Source organism: Pollachius pollachius (genome assembly GCF_949987615.1).
Source record: "Pollachius pollachius genome assembly, chromosome: 1".
Taxonomy (NCBI): Eukaryota; Metazoa; Chordata; class Actinopteri; order Gadiformes; family Gadidae; genus Pollachius; species Pollachius pollachius.
The window spans coordinates 10,922,366-10,941,836 of record NC_136934.1 but is presented as its reverse complement, the minus strand read 5'-3'; the positions used below and the strand labels follow the sequence as shown (position 1 = coordinate 10,941,836).

The 19,471-nt window shown below is 43.6% G+C and overlaps 3 protein-coding genes across 5 annotated transcripts; all 3 read right to left on the bottom strand.

The window, feature by feature from the left end:
* Nucleotides 1-581: 581 nt before the first annotated feature.
* On the bottom strand, nt 582-1,888 carry LOC307085300 (P2Y purinoceptor 4-like; the record flags this gene model as incomplete). Its single annotated transcript, XM_079750048.1, is given in 3 exon segments — nt 582-1,572; nt 1,691-1,744; nt 1,746-1,888. Coding segments are annotated over 3 exon segments (1,071 nt in total). The 5' UTR covers nt 1,772-1,888.
* A 2,571-nt stretch (nt 1,889-4,459) lies between these two features.
* Nucleotides 4,460-12,159, bottom strand: nelfb (negative elongation factor complex member B). Its single transcript, XM_079754643.1, has 13 exons — nt 11,980-12,159; nt 11,400-11,560; nt 11,076-11,175; nt 10,407-10,637; nt 9,797-9,982; nt 9,399-9,511; nt 9,046-9,148; nt 8,606-8,701; nt 7,915-8,057; nt 7,084-7,190; nt 6,638-6,779; nt 6,189-6,297; nt 4,460-5,928 (listed from the first exon to the last, which is right to left on the bottom strand). Exons 1-13 carry the CDS (start codon nt 12,079-12,081, stop codon nt 5,764-5,766), a joined length of 1,758 nt encoding a protein of 585 aa, XP_079610769.1. The 5' UTR covers nt 12,082-12,159; the 3' UTR covers nt 4,460-5,763.
* An 864-nt stretch (nt 12,160-13,023) lies between these two features.
* On the bottom strand, nt 13,024-19,186 carry LOC307087059 (uncharacterized protein). 3 transcript variants are annotated; one of them, XM_079752484.1, is made up of 12 exons: nt 18,699-19,186; nt 18,272-18,346; nt 17,966-18,115; nt 17,604-17,747; nt 16,376-16,453; nt 16,071-16,220; nt 15,850-15,942; nt 15,043-15,681; nt 14,808-14,912; nt 13,997-14,095; nt 13,452-13,556; nt 13,024-13,346 (listed from the first exon to the last, which is right to left on the bottom strand). In XM_079752484.1, the coding sequence occupies exons 1-12, from the start codon at nt 19,158-19,160 to the stop codon at nt 13,290-13,292; spliced, it is 2,157 nt and encodes a 718-aa protein (XP_079608610.1). In that variant the 5' UTR covers nt 19,161-19,186; the 3' UTR covers nt 13,024-13,289. The 3 variants fall into 3 exon arrangements, with proteins under 3 accessions (XP_079608610.1, XP_079608611.1, XP_079608612.1); XM_079752485.1 differs by having other exon boundaries at nt 17,604-17,744; XM_079752486.1 differs by lacking the exon at nt 13,997-14,095.
* Nucleotides 19,187-19,471: the final 285 nt, after the last annotated feature.

Below are 19,471 nucleotides of genomic sequence, written 5' to 3'. Positions count from 1 at the left end.
GATCAGTACGGCTGCACTTCATTGGCACCAAACAACCATTTTTTTAGTGCAATTTTTAGCAAATGTATCTGCCTGCCTGTAATTAGCGTTATTATCAATGTAGTGCCCTAAGGGCCAGTGGGCGAATATAATCGGTATAAGTGAGGTGTACGTTGATTTCTGCTCTTAGTTTGATTGCTCAGCAACGATCAACGCATACAATAAATCAAAAAATTCTGATATAGTATTTTTTTAGAAGTACCCCCGCCTAGAACCTGTTCACATACCTTTTCAAACCAACAATAACAGATACAGATACAGATTACTTTATTGAGCCCGGAAGAGTTTATTTGTTACAGTTGCTCAAATGAAGGCAGCAACATCAAAGTTAAAATAAGATTATACACAGCTAACGATATACACACAAATTACAGCATATGCAGAAATGTTCTAATCATGGATAAAATGTGGATCTAACCAACAGCAGAATGTGATTAAATATCCTTGTATATAAAAGTGAAGTGTAAGTGCAGCTCAGTAAAGTAAAGTAAGTGACTCTAAAAGTAAGTGAATCTCAAATCATAAGTGACTCTAACTAGTTTCTAGTTCGCAGAAAAGCTTGGATTTTGTTGCTGGACCGCTCGCTGACCAAACCTCATTAACGACAAGGTGCGCGCAAAGTTGCGTGAGCCGAAGCCATACAAGATGGGGTCGAGAAAGCAGTTCACCCCGGTCAACACCCAGGACACGTAGTATCCGGTCTCAGCCCTCAGGAGACCGGAACAGTCTGAGGGGTAGAACACCTTCAGGACCACCCCCGTGGTCCTGGTGACATGAAGCGGTAGGAAGCACACGGCGAATATCACCAGACACGCCGCTATCTTCCTCTCGGATTTGTACCGAAGGGCCCGGCCTCGGGCGGACTGGTTCTGAAGATTGGCCAGCGTGTTCGCCAGGCACCAGTAGCACCCGAGGGACACAGAGAACGGCAGCAGGAACCCGAAGGTGAAGAGCAGCAGAGTGATGTACACGAGGGAAATGCTGAGATTGACATTGTGGATGCTGAGACAATGCTTCTCCTTCTCCTCCAGGCTGGAGGGGAGCAGGACGGCGAGGACGGTCGCCTGGATCAGGAGGAGCGACCACATGCCCGCGCACAGCCTCCTCACGAAGGGCTTACGCTTCATGCGTGTGTCCTTGTTGAAGTGGACCACCAGCGAGTAGCGGTGCACGCTGATAAGCATGAGGAACACGGTGCTGCCGTAGAAGTGGGAGCTGAGCAGGGCGATCATCGCCTGGCACAGGAAGCGGCCGAAGGGCCAGTGGCTGCCCAGGGTGAGGTTTGTGGCCATCATGGGGACGAGGGGCGTGGCCAAGATGTTACTGAGCGTCAGATGGAACTGCAGCAGTGTGCCGGAGCTCCATTCTGGCGTCCGGAAGCAGAACACCAAGAGGCTGGCTCCGTTGAAGACCGAGCCAAGCAGGAAGAACACACACAGGAGCACAGAGAGAGACAAGTCTTGGGGTGAAACCTGGCAAGGCCCGGCGTCGCTTCCGTTCCCTCCAGATATGTTCATGAAGGTGACGGGAATTCTGGAATATCAAGGAAATGGCAACGACATCAGGGCATGTTACAAGTATTCATTAAAAGAAAAGAGCGCAGGCATTTCTGCAGAAACGTATGGCCTCAGGGTGACCTGAGTTTACCCACCTTGAGTTATGGCCCGTGGACTGGACATCCGATTGGTTCATCTTCTCCCAGCACAGTCAGGTCGCTGCAGTTCTGGATCATCGCTTACACACGTATGGCCTGCAGGTATAGAAGCCATTGAGTGACCCCTTGTGGCGTGTTCAGACTGGCTTAGTAAACAAGCTGCTGCAGAGTAGTTTGAGGAATACTTCACCAAATGTACTTGTATTCATAGCCTCTTTATTAGGGGTGGCACTTCTATCAAGAATAACTTAACGTAATATTGAGAGTTGACCCTTCCGTCAAGTTGACACAGACCATGCCAGGAAAGTCCCCCCTCCCCAGAGCAGAGCCCACAGAATCCCTGGCTGGGTCAAGCAATCAGGCTTTTGTTAACACCCCTCAGTCAAAAGGTTCTGGGACTGAACCCCAGTGTCTGCAGTGTACATGTAGGCATCCTTATCACTGTTGCCATTGTCTAGCCCCTTCCCGCTCATCACATTTATAACCCCAACAGTTGGGGTTTCGCACCACCTAACTGTCAATGCACGTTCTTAACATTTGCATCAAAGTTTGATGGGGAAGAGATGCTTTTCAGTTCCGTTTATTATACTATTAGTTTTACATTGATACATCCAAAGCAACTTCCAATAAGTACATTTGTCAGAAGAAAGAGAAACCACAATATATATGTCTGTACAGTAAGGATGTTCATAGTTATATTTATCCTATTTATTTGCCTTTGTTAATTTTAGCTGGCTAAGGTTCTGCTAATTAGTAGACTGACTATCAATAGTACATGCATACTGCCCCTGAATAAAGTCCCTCCTATTAAAGTTATATCATTATTTTGTACTTAATTTCAATGTCGTTTTTTCCTCTATTTTAGACTTATTGTATATTATTCTACTATCCTGTAATAAAGTACGGGTTTAAGCTCTGGCTTGAATCCGTGGGCGAGATCGTAGGCTTAGCCTACGATAAAGTAATTTATCGTAAAATTTAGTAATTTTTCAGTAAATTAACTCACCCAGAAGAAGCAGCTGATACGAACCGTTTACTTCTGTCACTTCTGTGAAAAGAGGCTACGTGTGTCACGTCTACCAAGTGACATGAACTTTCATTTCACAATTTTTTCAGTTTCATATATGGTCTTCCTCCAAACCTATCTGACAATCACAATAAGAAGTAGGCCAGGGAACCAGACAAATATTCAAGGTCATGTATCACTGCCAGGTACAAATACCTGCCAAACCTCAGCTACACATTTTACTTTTGTTACGCAGCTATGGGTCGGAGCAATCAATGTATATATGTCTATGGTTGATTCTCACAAGGAACTGCATCTGTAGGATTGAGTTATCTAGCAGGCAGAAGAGAGGAAATAAGGAACCTAACAAGGATATTAACAAGAAGCGAGAGTTTCACGAGAAAGAGCCCAAAACGGAGGAGTTTAACTTCAATGTCCGGCTACTTGTAAACCGGTGTATAATATAAGACTAGGTATAAATTCATGATTTTTTTTTTTGCACATAACACATTTCCTTCACATATAATCTTTGGTAATTTAGTAATTTAGTAGACTGCTCTTTAATCCAAGCAATACAATCAAACAATTAAAGATAGGCTACAGTGAAGAGCAGCCTAGGCCTTAACATATGTATATCTCAGTGATTACACATTGAATTCCATTTCTTACAAATAATATTGTACAGTAATAGAATAGTGATGAGGCCTTATCGCAGCTGAGCAAGAGGCTATATATGTTCATTTCGTTCTCGTTGATCAATGCGGCTGGTTGGTCGGAACTTCCAGTGGTATAATGTATTTTAATATTCATATGCTGGCACATTTGCGTGCCAACAAAAACACCAACATGAATGGCAAGACTTATTGGACACATAATAAACAAGATACCTCAAATAAACCCCAACTGCGGGAAATTGTCACGTGAACCTGTATTTCATTGAATTACCGGTCTGTGAGGCATCACAAGCTTGAGAGAATGCGGTAAACACGTCCGCTTGTTTCTACAGGTCTTTACAGGGCTCATTAATTGGAAGGCTACAGTCAATTTGCATTGCTATCTCTGTCGTGCAGGTAGAAGTGGTGACACGCAAATCTGGACAACCGGAAACCGTCGATAGCAACGTGAAATCAGCACAGCTAACCCATATGCTACCATAAGTTACAACAAATGCACAAGGTGACGAGTGCATTTTTTACTCCCGGAGAATTTCTCTATCTCACATAGGAAACAGCTGTAATGTTTAAGATGTAACTCCTTTACATTGTAAAGATTAAGATGTTTAAGATGTAACTTCTTTACACTGTAATGAGTAAGATGTAACTTATTTTTACTGTATTTTTTTGATATGTCTTTACATTGTAATATACTGGGAATACAGGGCAGGAAGAGAAGTGTATGCTAAGTAAATGGGGAACGGGAGTTGGAGACACAAGAGGTGTCCAAATTCAAGGCCGGTAGTAAAGAGCGATGTGGTTGGCCAAGTGCATGTTTGGGGAAGCCACACAATTAGGGGATATAACTTGAAGCCTGATGACTGGAGTTATTTGCAAACCAACTCAGGTTTTGTTGTTACTTTATGCAAGTGGTGATCAAGCCTTAATCTTGTTCAGATTGTGGGGTATTGAAAATGACACTAGCAAGTTTGTTAACAAGCGATTTTGTGGTTGTCCTTGTTAAAAAGAAAATATCTATAATACATTGAAACGGCATAATGATTATGCGATGGTCATCTTTTTTTATTAACGTTTATTAACAAAGAAAACACAAACATTTGTGGTTATCCATCCTGTCGCATCTTTCGCTGCCATCTTGCCTAGGATTTCTTCTTGATCCTCTATTCAATTATTTTTCACATTGTGGGAGATTTCTCACAACCCTTTTTTTATATCAAATATATATAATTTGTTTATGTATATACTCATTGAAAATCGTTGGAGAAATGTAAACATTATAGTGCTTTTCATCTAGAAAAACCTCAGCTACACATTTTGCTTTTGTTACGCAGCTATGGGTCGGAGCAGTCAATGTACATATGTCTATGGTTGACTCTCACAAGGAACTGCATCTGGAGGATTGAGTAAGATAGCAGGTAGAAGAGAGGAAATAAGGAACCTAATAAGGACATTTACGAGAAGCGAGAGTTTAAGAGCATAACGAGGAGACAAACAAGGAGGAGCTTAACGAACCTAACGATGTGAAACCAAGCAAGCACCTTAACGAGCCTAACGAGGTGGAGCCAAACAAGTAGGAGCTTAACGATCCTAAGGAGATGGAGACAAACAAGGAGTAGCTTGGCTCAAAAGGAATGGATTTGGGCAGAATTATGTTAGACTATGAAAAAGTTTTTCTGAACAATATATTTATTTACAGAGTTTTTCTTGCAAGGCGACTTTTGCTTTTTAAACAAGACTGGTTGCAGAGAACATGGGCCTGACAACATCTGAAAAATATATTTGGCCCTAAATAATAATAATAATTCAAAACTACACATTTATTTAAAGGAGACATACCACCAGGTGTGAGTGTGATTAGCCTTAAAAGCCGTTTCGAAAATCTGCCCAATATGACATCACTAGTGGGCGTGTCCACCTAGATCTGTGCTGGATAGATGAGCAACGTTTACTTCAGGCCACTAGGTAGGCTGGTAGACTAATCTATCCAGCACAGATCTAGGTGGACACGCCCACTAGTGATGTCATATGGGGCAGATTTTCTAAATGGCTTGTAAGGCTAATCACAATCACACCTGGTGGTATAATATGTCTCCCCTAAATAAATGGTTCAACAGCCCTTCCATCCGTTCTAGGTGTTTAACTAACCAATCCCTGTTGGCCAAATCAAGAATGCAGTACGAGTATGAAAACATGTCAAAATGTCCGTTCAGTCCAATGGAGGTCTATTTACAATGGGTCTCTCTCTCTCTCTCTCTCTCTCTCTCTCTCTCTCTCTCTCTCTCTCTCTCTCTCTCTCTCTCTCTCTCTCTCTCTCTCTCTCTCTCTCTCTCTCTCTCTCTCTCTCTCTCTCTCTCTCTCTCTCTCTCTCTCTCTCTCTCTCTCTCTCTCTCTCAGAGAGCAGTGGTGGGCGTCGGGGTCGTCGTGGGAACTGTGACTGGGTGGAGGCCCAGGTCCAGAGAGGCCGGGGCTTCGTCTGGCTGGGGCGGGCTCTTCTTCTGGGCCTCCAGCTTTTCCGTCAGCTGATTGAAAAGTTCCTTCACTGGCTCACTGCTCTGCTGCGTTGTAAGATGAGAAGGGAAGGTTTTCTTGTATAACATTTACATACATTACAAACATTCTTTCCCTTTCACCAGTGTACTTAAGAAGATAGAGAGGTGAGAGTGTAAGGTCAATGTCAAATAAGAAAATTTTCTTTTGTAGGCTTTAAAAATGCCACACCTTTTGTCTTGCCAATGAAGCAAATAAAATGGACAGAGGAGAGAGAGAGAGCGAGCAGACGAGAGAATGAGATGGTAGGGATAGAGAGTACACACACCTGTTTGGGGGGCTCCAGAGTCTTCATGAGGGTCTCCATCAGGGAGGGCAGGACCTTTTGGTGGAGGTGGAGCAGCATGCGCAGCGCGTGGCGGTGAACGTTCTCCTTACTGGGCCAGGAGGATGGAGGATTGGGTTTATAAAATGGTATGTATAAGGACAAGGTGTAAAGGAAGAGCGGAGGTAGGATAGGCTAGGGGTGTTGGTCTACCAGGCGAAAGGTTCTTGGTTCGAACTGGTGTCCACTGTAGACATCCTTGAGCGGGATGCCCCCTAACGCCTACCTACTTAATGAAGTGGATCTAAAGATGATTCACCGTAAGTCTCTTTTGATATGAACGTCTCCTTAATGACTCAGTCGTAAAGTACTAAAGACTAAATAGACTACAAAGCAAGACACAATTTAACTAATTCAAAGAACTTCATTTAAACCGTAGTCAAGCGGCTGACCTTGAGAAGGAGGTGAGGAGGAAGCGGTCAAAGATGACGGAGCAGAACTCCTGGGATCCGAACTCATCTGACAGCAGGGTCAGGTGTCCACTCAGCAGGTGCAGGAAGATGTCCCCGAAGGCCATGTCATTGTGTGTGTCCACTGTAACAAACACACACACACACACACATCAATGTAATTAAGAGTGAGAAAAAAAAGTGAGTTGAAGCAGAGAGGGCGATAACATCGAACATAGGACAACAGTTCGGAATCCAGAAACAAACAGTCGTCGCTATATTGCCGATGCAGTAAGTAAGTGCAGTAGTGGATCAAGCGACCAATATTTGCCGATCAGAAGTCTCACTAAACTCATAGACTCTCACTCATTTCCCTCAACAGATGACGAAGATGATTTATTGATGATCAGTGGTGATCGTATTGGATGAACGGATGAATGATTGCTCACCAAGGGCGGGGAGCAGCCTCTGTAGGGCGTTCTTGTTCCTCTGTTTGGTGATGTGGAGGACGAAGTAGAGCCCCATCTCACACGCCACACGGTTCTCCTGCAGATACCTGGAGACCAGCAGAAACAACCCTTAACACTGGTCTGCCTGGAGACCAGCAGAAACAACCCTTAACACTGGTCTGCCTGGAGACCAGCAGAAACAACCCTTAACACTGGTCTGCCTGGAGACCAGCAGAAACAACCCTTACCACTGGTCTGCCTGGAGACCAGCAGAAACAACCCTTAACACTGGTCTACCTGGAGACCACTAACAGAAACAACCCTTAACACTGGTCTGCCTGGAGACCAGCAGAAACAACCCTTAACACTGGTCTACCTGGAGACCACTAACAGAAACAACCCTTAACACTGGTCTGCCTGGAGACCAGCAAAAACAACCCTTAACACTGGTCTACCTGGAGACCACTAACAGAAACAACCCTTAACACTGGTCTGCCTGGAGACCAGCAAAAACAACCCTTAACACTGGTCTACCCTACCTGGGGACCACTCGCAAAAACACCTGACTCTGGTTTACCATTAGAGAGACAGAGCAACACTTATTTGTTTCACATCAGAGGTTTTTAGAATAAATATGAAACACTTTATTAAACAGCCCTGTATACATGCATATATGCATGTTGCATTTTTATTCAGTGATTCAAATAGTGTAGTCATGGCAAATACTGTATCACAATATCTTGCTGATGGGATATCAATCATTGAGGTGTGTTCTAGTCTGGATTTATCTTGGATGGGCTCTCCAACAGTGATGTCTGTTGAGGTGATCACCTGGTGAAGGAGTCTGGCAGGGCTGTGGGGTAGGCAGGGGAGCTCTTCTCCTCTCCGGGCAGTCTCTGGTCCACCGTGAACGTATGGTCATCCACCACCACCGACATCATGGCTGGCAGGAAGCGTGTCACCACCTCAGGGTCCTAGAAGACACAGAGTTTAGTTACACAGCAGTTGACCAACGATCTCAGCCAGAAGTAGCAAGAAACGGCAACTAGTTTTTCGCAATTCTATGCATGACAGTAAAACATACTCTACATGTGGAGAGATTGTATGCTATATTGCTGTGCAGCGAAGACCAACAAAAAGTGTTCAGGGTGGGAACACTTTCATTCCCGCACCACACAGAAATAAACATGATGAACTCAATTAATAATTAGTTAAAATCCACTTCTGAAGGCTTCATCCACTCGCAGAAAATAATTTTCTTCAGTAGAATATCTCGGTAGCGAAACCGGAAACAAGGCGTAACTCTTTTCCTTTTAGGTTTCGTATTCGACCTAGGCTCTGTGCCGTCTACCCCCAAAATTTAAACACACAGTAGCACGGCTGGATCCCAGATGTATATGCCATTGGTTGGAAACCACTGACTTTGCCCAACTAATAAAACCACTCAACCATTTGGCCATTAGCTAGTTTGGTTTAGCAGCTACACAAGTCTGAGTATAAACATCAGCTTGAGAGTCCTTACCAGTCGGGGCTCTTTAAAAACCTGGCTGTCAATCATGTCCCATGCGCCCTGTCCTAGACACAGCATCCTCAGCAGCAGCAGCAGGTCTGGGCTCTCCTGGTTAGGTTAGGGGAGGCGCATAGAGGACCGGTTACAGCAGGAATTCCCAACTTTGGGGTCGGGCACCTGATATGCATAGGGTGTTGTGGGCGATTGCTGACTCCTAAACTGCAGATATTTGATAAGATTTGATTATTCCTCCTAGGAAAATAAGGTATAGTGTACAGTATAGTGGGTATAGTGTAAGCATGATGTCACATAGTGTATGACATGCTGACTCTGGCCAGGGTGTAAGGGTACTGTATGACATCGTATTGACTCTGGGAAGGGTGTAAAGATATTGTATGACACCATGCTGACTCTAGGCAAGGTGTAAGGGTACTGTATGACATCATATTTACTCTGGGCAGGGTGTCCTGACTGATGAGCTCCTGCAGGTTCCGGACTGTACTCAGAACCAGAGTGTTGCAGGCAAACGGGTCGCACAGGATCATGGACAAGTCCCTGGTAGGGGAACCAAAGAAGGATTACAATCATGCCAACATTTGATTGGTTTTGGAAGGAAAATTGTATTTGCTTCTGAAGGCGATGATGGAAAAAGACTTTCACATTTAAAGAATAATTGCTTTTAACCGTAAGGGAAAGAAGTGAGGCAGAGAAATAATTTGTTGTCTGCAGCACAATCTAGTTCAACAGGCAAAAATAACTACACTAGTCTTTCTTACTAGTGGCAGGCAGCTCGTAAGACACTCACCCTAGAACCTGCTCCTGTCCTTTCTTAACTCCATCCAGGAAGCCCTGCAGTTCTCTGGCTCGTTTGACGTCCACAAACTTCTCCCTGATGCAGGCGTCCAGGCACCAGGTGAACTGTCAACCCAAGCAAAAATTATTTACGTATTGACAGACAGCCGATACTCAGATTTTCTTTTTTATTTAAGTATCTAAATTTCAGTTCAAACTGGAGAAGTATCTACTATCAAAAACTTCAACTTTCAACAGTTGTTCCGAGAGAAATTCTGTCTGTGTGTCAACAAACTTGTGGAAAACGATTATCCGTCAAGTGTCTTGCTCAACGAACCCTTGGCACTTACAATCCCGGGAAAGAGGATAGAACCAGCGAATCCTTTGCTGTAATAAAGGTTTGAAGAGCACCTTATGGCAGGGGTCCACGGAGCAGATCTCGCTGATGTCCAGGTCGTGCAGGGACATGAGCAGCTCAGCGCGCAGCGTGCAGTAGTGCACGTTGCGCGTGCGCAGGAACAGCGTGCGCAGGAATTGCAGCACCATGTCGTACAGCTTCACGTTCTTTCCGATCATCTGGGTCAGCTTCAAAACCACCTTTAGGGGAGGAGAACTTTACCTCAAGAGCCATGTCATGTGGCTCATCTGGTAGAGAGGAAACGGTTCACTAAACTAAACTACACTAGCACAACTGGGAGAGAGAAGATAGTTCAGTAAACCACACTAGCACTACAGTCATGTAGTTCAACCGGGAGAGAGAAGATAGTTCACTAATCTACACTAGAGTCATTGGTACAATTGTCGAGAAATCAGTTCTTCAACAGGTTAATGTGCATCTAAATATCTTGTGTAAGATGTAATTCTGTATTTTGTTGTATTGCATTTGTATGGTTCATCTGCTACTGTCCTGTACTTTCAGCTGTGACACATGAATTCCCGGTCTGGGATGAATGAGATGCCATCTAATCCGAGAGTGCATTTGAGAGGTTTCAAGTGTGGCGTCTAATGCGCTGGTTCCCACCTCTCCCTGGCGCCGGGCTTTGGGCGAGGGGCTGAAGAAGTTGTGGAGGACCGAGAGCTCGGTGCTGAACAGCGCCCCCTCCTTCTCCACGATGTACTGCTTGAGCAGCGGTGACACCTCGTCCCCGAACAGCGCTTGGTTGTCCTGCCAGATCTGCCGCTTCACCTCCACGCCACACACCTTGTACAGCTCCTTGTCCGCCATCACCATCTTCAGCTTCTTCTCCGGCACCTGCACAGCACCACCACCACCAGCAGAGTGTTGGGAGGGGGCAGGACAGAGTGGTGGTAAGGGAGTATGACGTCCAAAGGCACCGGGTTCAAGATTCCTATCCGCACACCTGCTTCGGAATGACCGTCACTTTGATAGAAATGTCTGCTATATCACTAAATGGTAGAATAGTAGGAGTGATCGAACGCATCCATCGAGGGGCGCAGTCTCTAGTGTGTGGGTGTTCTATTCCCCAGCCGAAAGTGGCTGGGTTTGATCCCAAATGTCTTTAAGTATCCTTGAGCAAGATGACCACCTGAACCCTACAGGCTCCTTAATGACCTATTAAGACATTATTTGACCATTTCCTTATAAGTTTTAGTTGTTTTGAATATAGGCTATGATGAGTAATTGAATACATCTCAACATTTGTGACATAGATAACCAAGTCATACTTGCCTTTGGTAGATGTTTCAGCACCTGCATGACCACTGGCTGAATTGAGGGCATCTTGACCAATGGAAAGCTCTTCTCCAACAACTCCTCCAGCTTCCCAAATCTGGAAAGAGTAAAGAACATTACAGTATTTTCTCTCTCAACCGCCTCTTCTCATTCATTAGCAGGATAACTGTAATACTAATTGTATCAGAAACAAAATTGCCCATCTCAAGATATTGAAAATAGAAATAGAAAATAAATAGAAAACAAAAAAACGAAGGTGAATTATGGCAATAAAACATCATGAAAAAATTGCACTTGAAGCCGAAGCGCTACACCGCCTACCGGTCCTCCTCCTTTCCCTCTGCTATGACGGCCACCCTCTCCGTTAGGTTGTCTCGGAGTTCGTCGAACACCGACTGGTGGAAGTCAAGCCGCGGTGTACCGTGAAGATCCAAGAACGGCAGTGCGGACTGCAGGGTCGGCAGCAGAATGCCATTCTCCGTCTTTAAGACCAGACATCCAAGTCATCAAGAAAGCATAACATATTGGTTGTGAATTCAGATACTTGTCGGTCATTGTTGTTTAGGACTTATTGAATGCTCGGCAGGTAACATGTGAACATTGGGGATTGAACCCAGTACATTACGGCTGGGAGTCAACAACCCTATACTAACTATACTAGACTGTATAGGCCTACCTATATGTATATTATGTATATAAGTTAGTACTGATATATTTAGTACAATATATATTACTATGTATCTAAATGCATACAGAGAGAGAGAGAGCTTACAATTAAAATGCATGTTATGTGCATATATGTGAGTTCTACTTTAAATCACACAAACATGTACTATAAATATAAATAGCACGTAATAGAATAACATGGAATATGAATATCGTGAAAGATCGATCACATTACCTGGAATTGATCAATAGCTTTCAAAGGCTCTGTGCAGTTTGTGAGTGTTTCTTTGAGGTCCTCGCCATTGGATATTCCCAATTCAGGCAGTCCAGCAAACATCTTTGATCGATTAATTCAAATTAACAGCGAGAAACATCTAAAAAGTTGCAACAATACGCTTCAAAAACACCGCTGGACTCGGGCTCTTTCTGCTGTGACACCAGTTTCCGGTGTGGGCGGGTACTGCGGCATCAGTTCGTAAAAACACGGCAACAAGCGCCAGAGTTCCGCAAAAAAAAGCTTTAATAATGAATGAGGCTTGAGTAGGGTTATAAAAGGACCAACTTGTTATACGTCGTCAATTAGTGGTGTCCGCAGCAAAGATTACGCTTTGTCGAATCTGATTCGTCAGACCAGACCCATCGTCCCACTGATGCCAAATCATCCTAAATTATGTATTTTTTGAGTGATCATGTTCTTGGAAATAATCAGATGGCTTATCAGGTTTTCCCACAGCGGTCTGCAGGTCAGAAGCAGCGCTTCGGCTAAATGACAGACCACCAATACAAACCATATCCACTTCTTAAGATAGGACAACAATGTGCGCGCGGGTTCATTTCAACATCTGCATTCTATTTAACCGAGATAATATAAACCCTCATATACTATAATACAGACGAATAATGTACCTCATCATATTATTAATCTACGAAATCACAATGACAGTTGCATTGAAGTTTTTTGGCTCATCTTCATTAGTTTCGAAATGCTGCCAACTTTAGAAGTTATTTATTTCTGACATTGACACCTCTAGAACAACGGTTTAGAATGTGCTCTACTTTGAAAATAAAAAGATTGGATCGTTCATATACCATTACACTAAAGGCTTGTCAAACAAATTACTTTTCGATTCATTTATTGACAGCAAATCGCCCACAGACGAATGGGTCAAATGCCAACAAAAAAACATTGCAGAACTCTGCTTTATGCTTAAAAGACAAGCAACGCTGTGGTATCACTGATTTAGCAACCCCATCCTCCAAATAAGCACTAACTTCCTGACAGACGACTCGGCTATTAGAGGAAGTCGACAATTATTGTCACCTCTATATGTCAATAAATGATTGGATTTCCTTGTCATGTTTTTATTCAAACGTTTATACATTTATATTATTAATAGTATTAATAATAATTAATAGTTAACAATACTCAATACAACTTTAAATAACTACCCTTTTAATTCAATATGTGTAATTATATATCCTGTACCAGTATTTTCAATACTTGACAATGACAAAACATAGGGGTAGGCATGAACCGTTGTCCGCCTAGTCTGTCGTGGTCTTCTTATGCACCTGTTCTTCAACTGATGAGGGCACAGTTGTCTGGAAATGAGAAAAAAACATGGTAAATGTTCTGTATGACCATCATAAGAGTGAATAGTGTTGGGACCACTATTCAGGAAACCTTAATAATGGCTAGGGAGCTACCTGGTCCCCTCCGCTCTCCTCCAGACCCAGCAGAGCCTCCAGAGACGTTGCCTCACTTGGTGGGTGTTGCTGGACCCCTGGCTGTGGACCGGTGGCAGAATGTTCCTTTGGGGAACGTACACGTTCTATTAGTATATGGGACATCAGATAGCCTTTGACAGACTACTGCATTAGATTTCATATTTTTTTAAACTAGGAACATTTCATCAAAATGCGCTTTGCCGCTATGCTCCCATCAAGCCAAGAAAAAATATGACTTTCTAGGAATTACTGATTCACTGAAATAACAGATTAAAACTAAATCTTCAATTAAGGAAATTATTCATACTAATACCTCTTATACCAATTTACCGTTTCTCCATTCATTTCCATAATCAGTGATATTTTCGGATACGTAATTGTGCTACAATTCAGCATGTACAATATACTTCTTCTTCTTATGCCTCGACACCCCTTGGGGGGTATAGGTCGTGCAGACAAATAATTGATCAATGTTTGTGTTATGACCACTATTCATGATAACGCGATAAATAGATAAGAGTTACCTGGTCCCCGCCGCCCTCTTCCAGCCCCAGCAGAGCCTCCAGTGACGTGACCTCACTGGCGGACAGTTCCTGGACCCCTTGCTGTGGACCAGCATGTTCCTTTGGAGAACATACACAGACCATTAGCATAGGGGATATTAAATAGACCATGACAAAATACAGTTTGACACTTTGTTTTAAAAGTATGTTTTAAAAGTAGGATTTGTTTCATAGGAAAAAAAAGAAAGAAAGAAGGTTAAAGAGCAGAAAAGAGCAATAATTTGGAGCTAAACAAGCCAAAAAACACCCCCCTCCCCTCCTTATGTTTTAATAACCTTAATAACTAGGGCTGGGTATCATGGTCAATTTCCTATATCGATTCAATTTCGATTCATACGGTTCTGAATTGATTAATCACGATTCGATTCAATCTGCTCTTAAATAATGAAAATGGCTCAACTGTGTTACAAAATACAAATGTACTATATATTTTCTTTTCACCTTAAACAACAGGTTTGTGCAAACTTGTAAATTGGACAGATTAAACTTGAGCTGTAAAAAAAAACGTCTCAAGTCTCAAAAGTGCAATTTTGAAATTAGAAAGGAATTGCAAGTGAAAGTGTACTTGAACAACAATTTAAACAACAATATTCCATCACTGAAAATTGCATTAAGGCATTGTTTATTAAAGTGCAAAAATAATAATAATGGTAACAAAACTAAAAAATAAAAAAAATTCATGCCCTATGAATCGATATTGCAAAATTTGAATGAAATCGATCCAAAATCGATTAAATCTATTTTTTTACCCGGCCCTATTAATAACAACTACCTGGTCCCCTCCACTCTCCTCCAGACCCAGCAGAGCCTCCAGAGACGTTGCCTCACTTGGCGGGAGTTCCTGGACCCCTGGCTGTGGACCGGTGGCAGAATGTTCCTTTGGGGAACGTACACGTTCTATTAGTATATGGGACATCCAATTTGTTTTGACCAAGTACAGCACTTTTTAGAGAAAATTTCATCAAAATGTGCATAGTCCGTTACGCTCCCATATAAATTCTACACACCTGTTCCCCAGCCAGGCTTTGCTCGTGCAGAACCACTTCCGATTCTTGTCCTTCTCCGATGTGATTGATGGTGTGGAGGACATTGGTTTTTTTCGTAGCCATCTTTCTCTTTGAGGAAACGCAACAGCCCAGCCTCGAGAGCCTCGCCAGGCAGCGTTTGTTTGTTCCGCCCTGGCGCAGGAGCAGCGAGTTGCGGTGCTGCATCGCGTTCATCTGGTGGACGCGTGCGCGGAGGAGGGTGGCTCCGCCCATCACCGTCGCGCCCTTTTTGGTCTTGGTGTACGAGGACTCTGAGGAAGGGAGTCCGTCGAAAGACGCTGAACTGACGCACTCCAGGAACTTCAGGAAGGTGGGTGCGTTTGCTTTCCACTCCGACACGACGTCGTTCAGATCAAACTTGTCCAACGCGTCCTGGGTGGTTTGACGCAGCACCGATCCAAACCGGACGCTCGTTAGTTTTATGGCTTCGTCTTTCACCCGTTTCAACACCTCGTCGATCATGATGTTATCCATGCCGGGGATCTTCATGAGACACCTGGGAAGTCTGTAGTGCTCAGCCCGGACTAAGGCGTCTGCTACTCTTTCAAGCGGCCCGGTGATGATTCGTGAATGCTTCCATTTTGGAGTAGTCACGATGATCTTAAATACAAAAAGGGAAACATTTCTCCATAAACAATGTGTGAGTTGTCATTACAATTAGTATAGTATGAACAAGCACATAATCTTCTTCGCTGCATTAGTACACTTTTATTGAATGAACCCAAATATTAGTAGATGAGAGGTTTGTCAAGCCACTGCAACACTAACCCTGGCGGTTGACCGTTGACCTGTGCCGGTATCGTGTATTTTAGGTGGCGGATGCACGGAGAACTCCCTGGCCGTGGTGCCAACAGTGTCCTCCTTTAATAGGGTAGACAAGGGAGAGAAGTAGCGCTCGTCACAACAGCATCACATCACAAAAAGGCTTCGGAAGCCGAGTGAACAGTGTGGGAACTTCTTTTTAGAAGGAGCAGAGATGAAGGACCTACCTGGACAGATTGTGTAGAAGGAGCGCTTAGAGAGGACACCGGAGGGGCTGTCAACAGAGACACGCCAGCTGGCAAGGTCCCTGGCTCAGTGATGGATGTTGCTGGGGAAACACCATCAGCATCCTTCTGTAACACCTTTCCTACTGCAGCCTTCAGAGAAGAACGGGGCGGTGGGAAGAGGGAGGAGCAGAGGAAGCGTCAGAATTACACTAAAGTACAAAAGATGCAGAAGATATGCTCATTGGTCCAAACTGATCCATTTCTTGTGTTGTTCATTGGCATCATTGTGTATTAAAGAGACAAACCTGAACATCCCTCAGAGACCAAAGGACTGGAAGCTTTTTGGGTGTGGAAACTGTGGCCTTAGTTCTGTCAACATTATCCTGTTGATAGATAACAATAGCATCAAATACGGTTGGGTGATATGTAATCCCGGATCCAGCAGTCCTATTATGTTCTAGCAGAACTTCCGAGGGGAGACGGAACAGGGTCTGGCCGGAATCAAGGAATTACGTTGTGGAATTCGCCTTGTGTCCTCTTTCCTTAGGAAGATATGCTGCAGATGAAAACTAATTTGCATGAATTGATGAAGCTTTCAGAATGTTTGAATGATGTTTCTACAGTCGCCAGTCTACATTGTGTTGATTCTAAACCCATACAGAAATGTTTTCAATTTACTACTGCCAGCCCAGCATGTGTTCCCAAAGTACATACTGATGTATGCCTGCCTCGAGAAACATGATTGGTCGAAATTTATATGGGGCTAAAGAAAGGGTAACGTCCTGTGCACTCAGAGCTGAGCTTGTCTGCCATCATATTTTCGAAAATTCAGATTTGTGACAAAGGTGGTATGTCCAAAATGTATTTGTTATCTATTTGCCACATCAAGGAGTCACACTTTTGACAGAGCACAACGGACAAGCTTGTTAGCAGAAGGAGAACCACGTCAACTATTTAGCAGTTTTAGGATTTTAGGATGAAAATTAAAACCTTAAAGATCCAAATGCGGCAGGATTAGCGCCGGTCATCTTCTATACTGGAATAGTAGCCCTCGGCTGCTCTTCTTCACACAAACTAAAATAAATGTTATTGTCCTCTGATTTCTCAGTGGGTTCAATAAAAATAAAAAACAAAAAAACAAAATACCATTAAACAATCCAGAACTTATAAATTCCATACTTCCTTCTTCCAGTCCCTGTAACTCCAGCATAGAGTTGGCTGACCTGTTATTTTTAGCGTCTAGTTGAACGGTGCACTGTCACATGTAGATAAGCGTCTCACCCAAAACTAGGTCAATACTCTTTTTATCTTCTTATATGTGGTTTGACGCAAAAAATTTGTACAAAGTGACCAACAGGCACAACAAGAGATAAAAAATAAATAATAATTGTCCCAAATAATCCATCAGCCCTTCGTTGATTCAATTTATCGCCCAACACTAGCATCCAATGACAAGATGCTGATGAAGGCGCCCTCTGGGGAGTGTTGAGTGACGGACAGACTCTATAGAAGGAGCGGTGGTGGAGGACGTACCTCAACAGAATGTGCAGAAGCAGCACTTAGGGATGGCTCTGGAAGTGCGTTCGCAAGATACACAGTGTTTGGTGAGAACTGGGGTGCGGCGGAGGACGTTGCCATAGAGACACCATCAGCATCTTTCTGTGTCACCAGTTGCTTCTTGTGTTGAGGAAAAGGAAAAAAGGTAACAGCTGGGATGCAAACCCATGGTTTACAGAACAATAAAGCCTAAACTACAACCCTATTATTATACGGCAAGTAAACAGAAGTTGACCTAGTTCCTCCTGGGGTCTCAATGGGCTATTCAAAACCCACCCACCCTCTTCTAGATTGTAGAGGGGACCACTGTGTTTGGACACATTCTCAACAGGACGTACCTGGACAGACTGTGTAGAAGGGGAGCTGATGGAGGACTCTGGAGGTGCTGTCAACAGAGACACGGTGGCGGGTTGGTCCCCTGACACGTTGGTGGATGTTGCCTTGGAGACACCATCAGCATCCTTCTGTGAAACCTTCCCTACGGCAGCCTTTAGAGAATGCCGAAGGAGTGGGAAGAGGGAGGGGCAGAGAAAGTGTTACAATAACACTAAAGTACAGTTGATGCACAGTGGAAGATATGCTCATTGGTCCGAACTGATCCCTTTGTGTTGTTCATTGTCAGTAATCTGTGTAAAGAGACAAACCTTAACGTCCGTCAGAGACCAAAGGACAGGAAGCGGTTTTGGGGTTGAACGTATGGCCTTCGATTGGTCAGTATCCTATAATCATGTATACATGGGAGAAAAGTAGGGATCTTTACAATGGCTTCTAGCACTGACAACGCCTTTCTGATAGAAATAGCGGGGGAATATAATCATTGAACTACGTCGAATCAATTGGGGAATTTAAATAACACTTTATCAACACATATTTGCTCTTGGAAGTGCAGAATAAATCCTATCACACTGTTTAAAAAATGTTGCAATGTAATAACAATTGCAATAGATACAAACAAAATTATCCAAACTTGGACTAGGAGATTTTTTATGTTCTCGAACCTGTCAACTCAGCTTCAATGAAAATATAGCACAAATAAAGCATAATCATGAATCCTAATTGACCGTCACTCACCATTAGGGTCGACTTCTGGTTAGTCGTTGCGCCAGGGCACCCTGGAGCTGCAAGGCTCAGTGTTGCAGCGACTTGGCGCTGAGCACCCCCACGTCTGGTTGAATACTTTGTTTTTTTGCGCGGCGGCTTGGGCGCTATCTCCGCCGCTGTCGCACCTCTTTTTTTTTTGGTGAACACACTTTTTGCTGCCATGTCCCTAATGGCAGTTCCCCGCCTTTCCACATCAGTTTTGTGTTTGTAATAACGAGTGAGATGTTGTTTACAGCGGACACACACAGCCGTGAGGTCGTCTTCTGAAGAGACAGGTCCCGTAATGTCTTCAAGTGCTAGAGTGAACAATGGCTTACCAGTACTGGGGACTAAGTCACAGCGGTCTTTAAGCGAACTAAAGTCGTCTCCACATAGTCGACAGACTCCTCGCATTAACTTTTTGGGTTTAGATTTAATTGATTTGGAATCCATATCTAACCCTATCAGGAAAAAAGGTATCCTAGAATGGCGGCGGCTGCTTAGTATGGTCGGTTAGCATCCGGTCTGTTTTCTTTACTTCCTGTGAGCTGTGTGCGTCACTTTACAGTCCCCGGTGAAACCACGGGGTCAAACACTAAAACAGACGGCAGCACAAAGATGAGGAGACATAGAAGAAGAGTATGAAAACAAAAACAAAAATTACAGTGACATGGAGAATAAATATGGAGGGCTTTTTACGAAGAGTTCGATTTAAAAAAAATCTGAAAATGAAAACGGAAACGGTTATCCCTCCCTCGGAAGTC

Excerpts from the sequence above, each read along its gene's own strand:
- LOC307087059 (XM_079752484.1), bottom strand. The coding sequence starts at position 19,160 with ATGGATTCCAAATCAATTAAATCTAAACCCAAAAAGTTAATGCGAGGA. Across the intron at positions 18,116-18,271 it reads GGTCTCTGACGGACGTTAAG|GCTGCCGTAGGGAAGGTTTC; the intron begins GTTTGTCTCTTT and ends CATTCTCTAAAG. Across the intron at positions 14,096-14,807 it reads AGGAGAGTGGAGGGGACCAG|GAACATGCTGGTCCACAGCA; the intron begins GTAGTTGTTATT and ends TGTTCTCCAAAG.
- nelfb (XM_079754643.1), bottom strand. The coding sequence starts at position 12,081 with ATGTTTGCTGGACTGCCTGAATTGGGAATATCCAATGGCGAGGACCTC. Across the intron at positions 9,149-9,398 it reads GGACAGGAGCAGGTTCTAGG|GGACTTGTCCATGATCCTGT; the intron begins GTGAGTGTCTTA and ends TTCCCCTACCAG. Across the intron at positions 6,780-7,083 it reads GAGGCTGCTCCCCGCCCTTG|TGGACACACACAATGACATG; the intron begins GTGAGCAATCAT and ends TGTTTGTTACAG.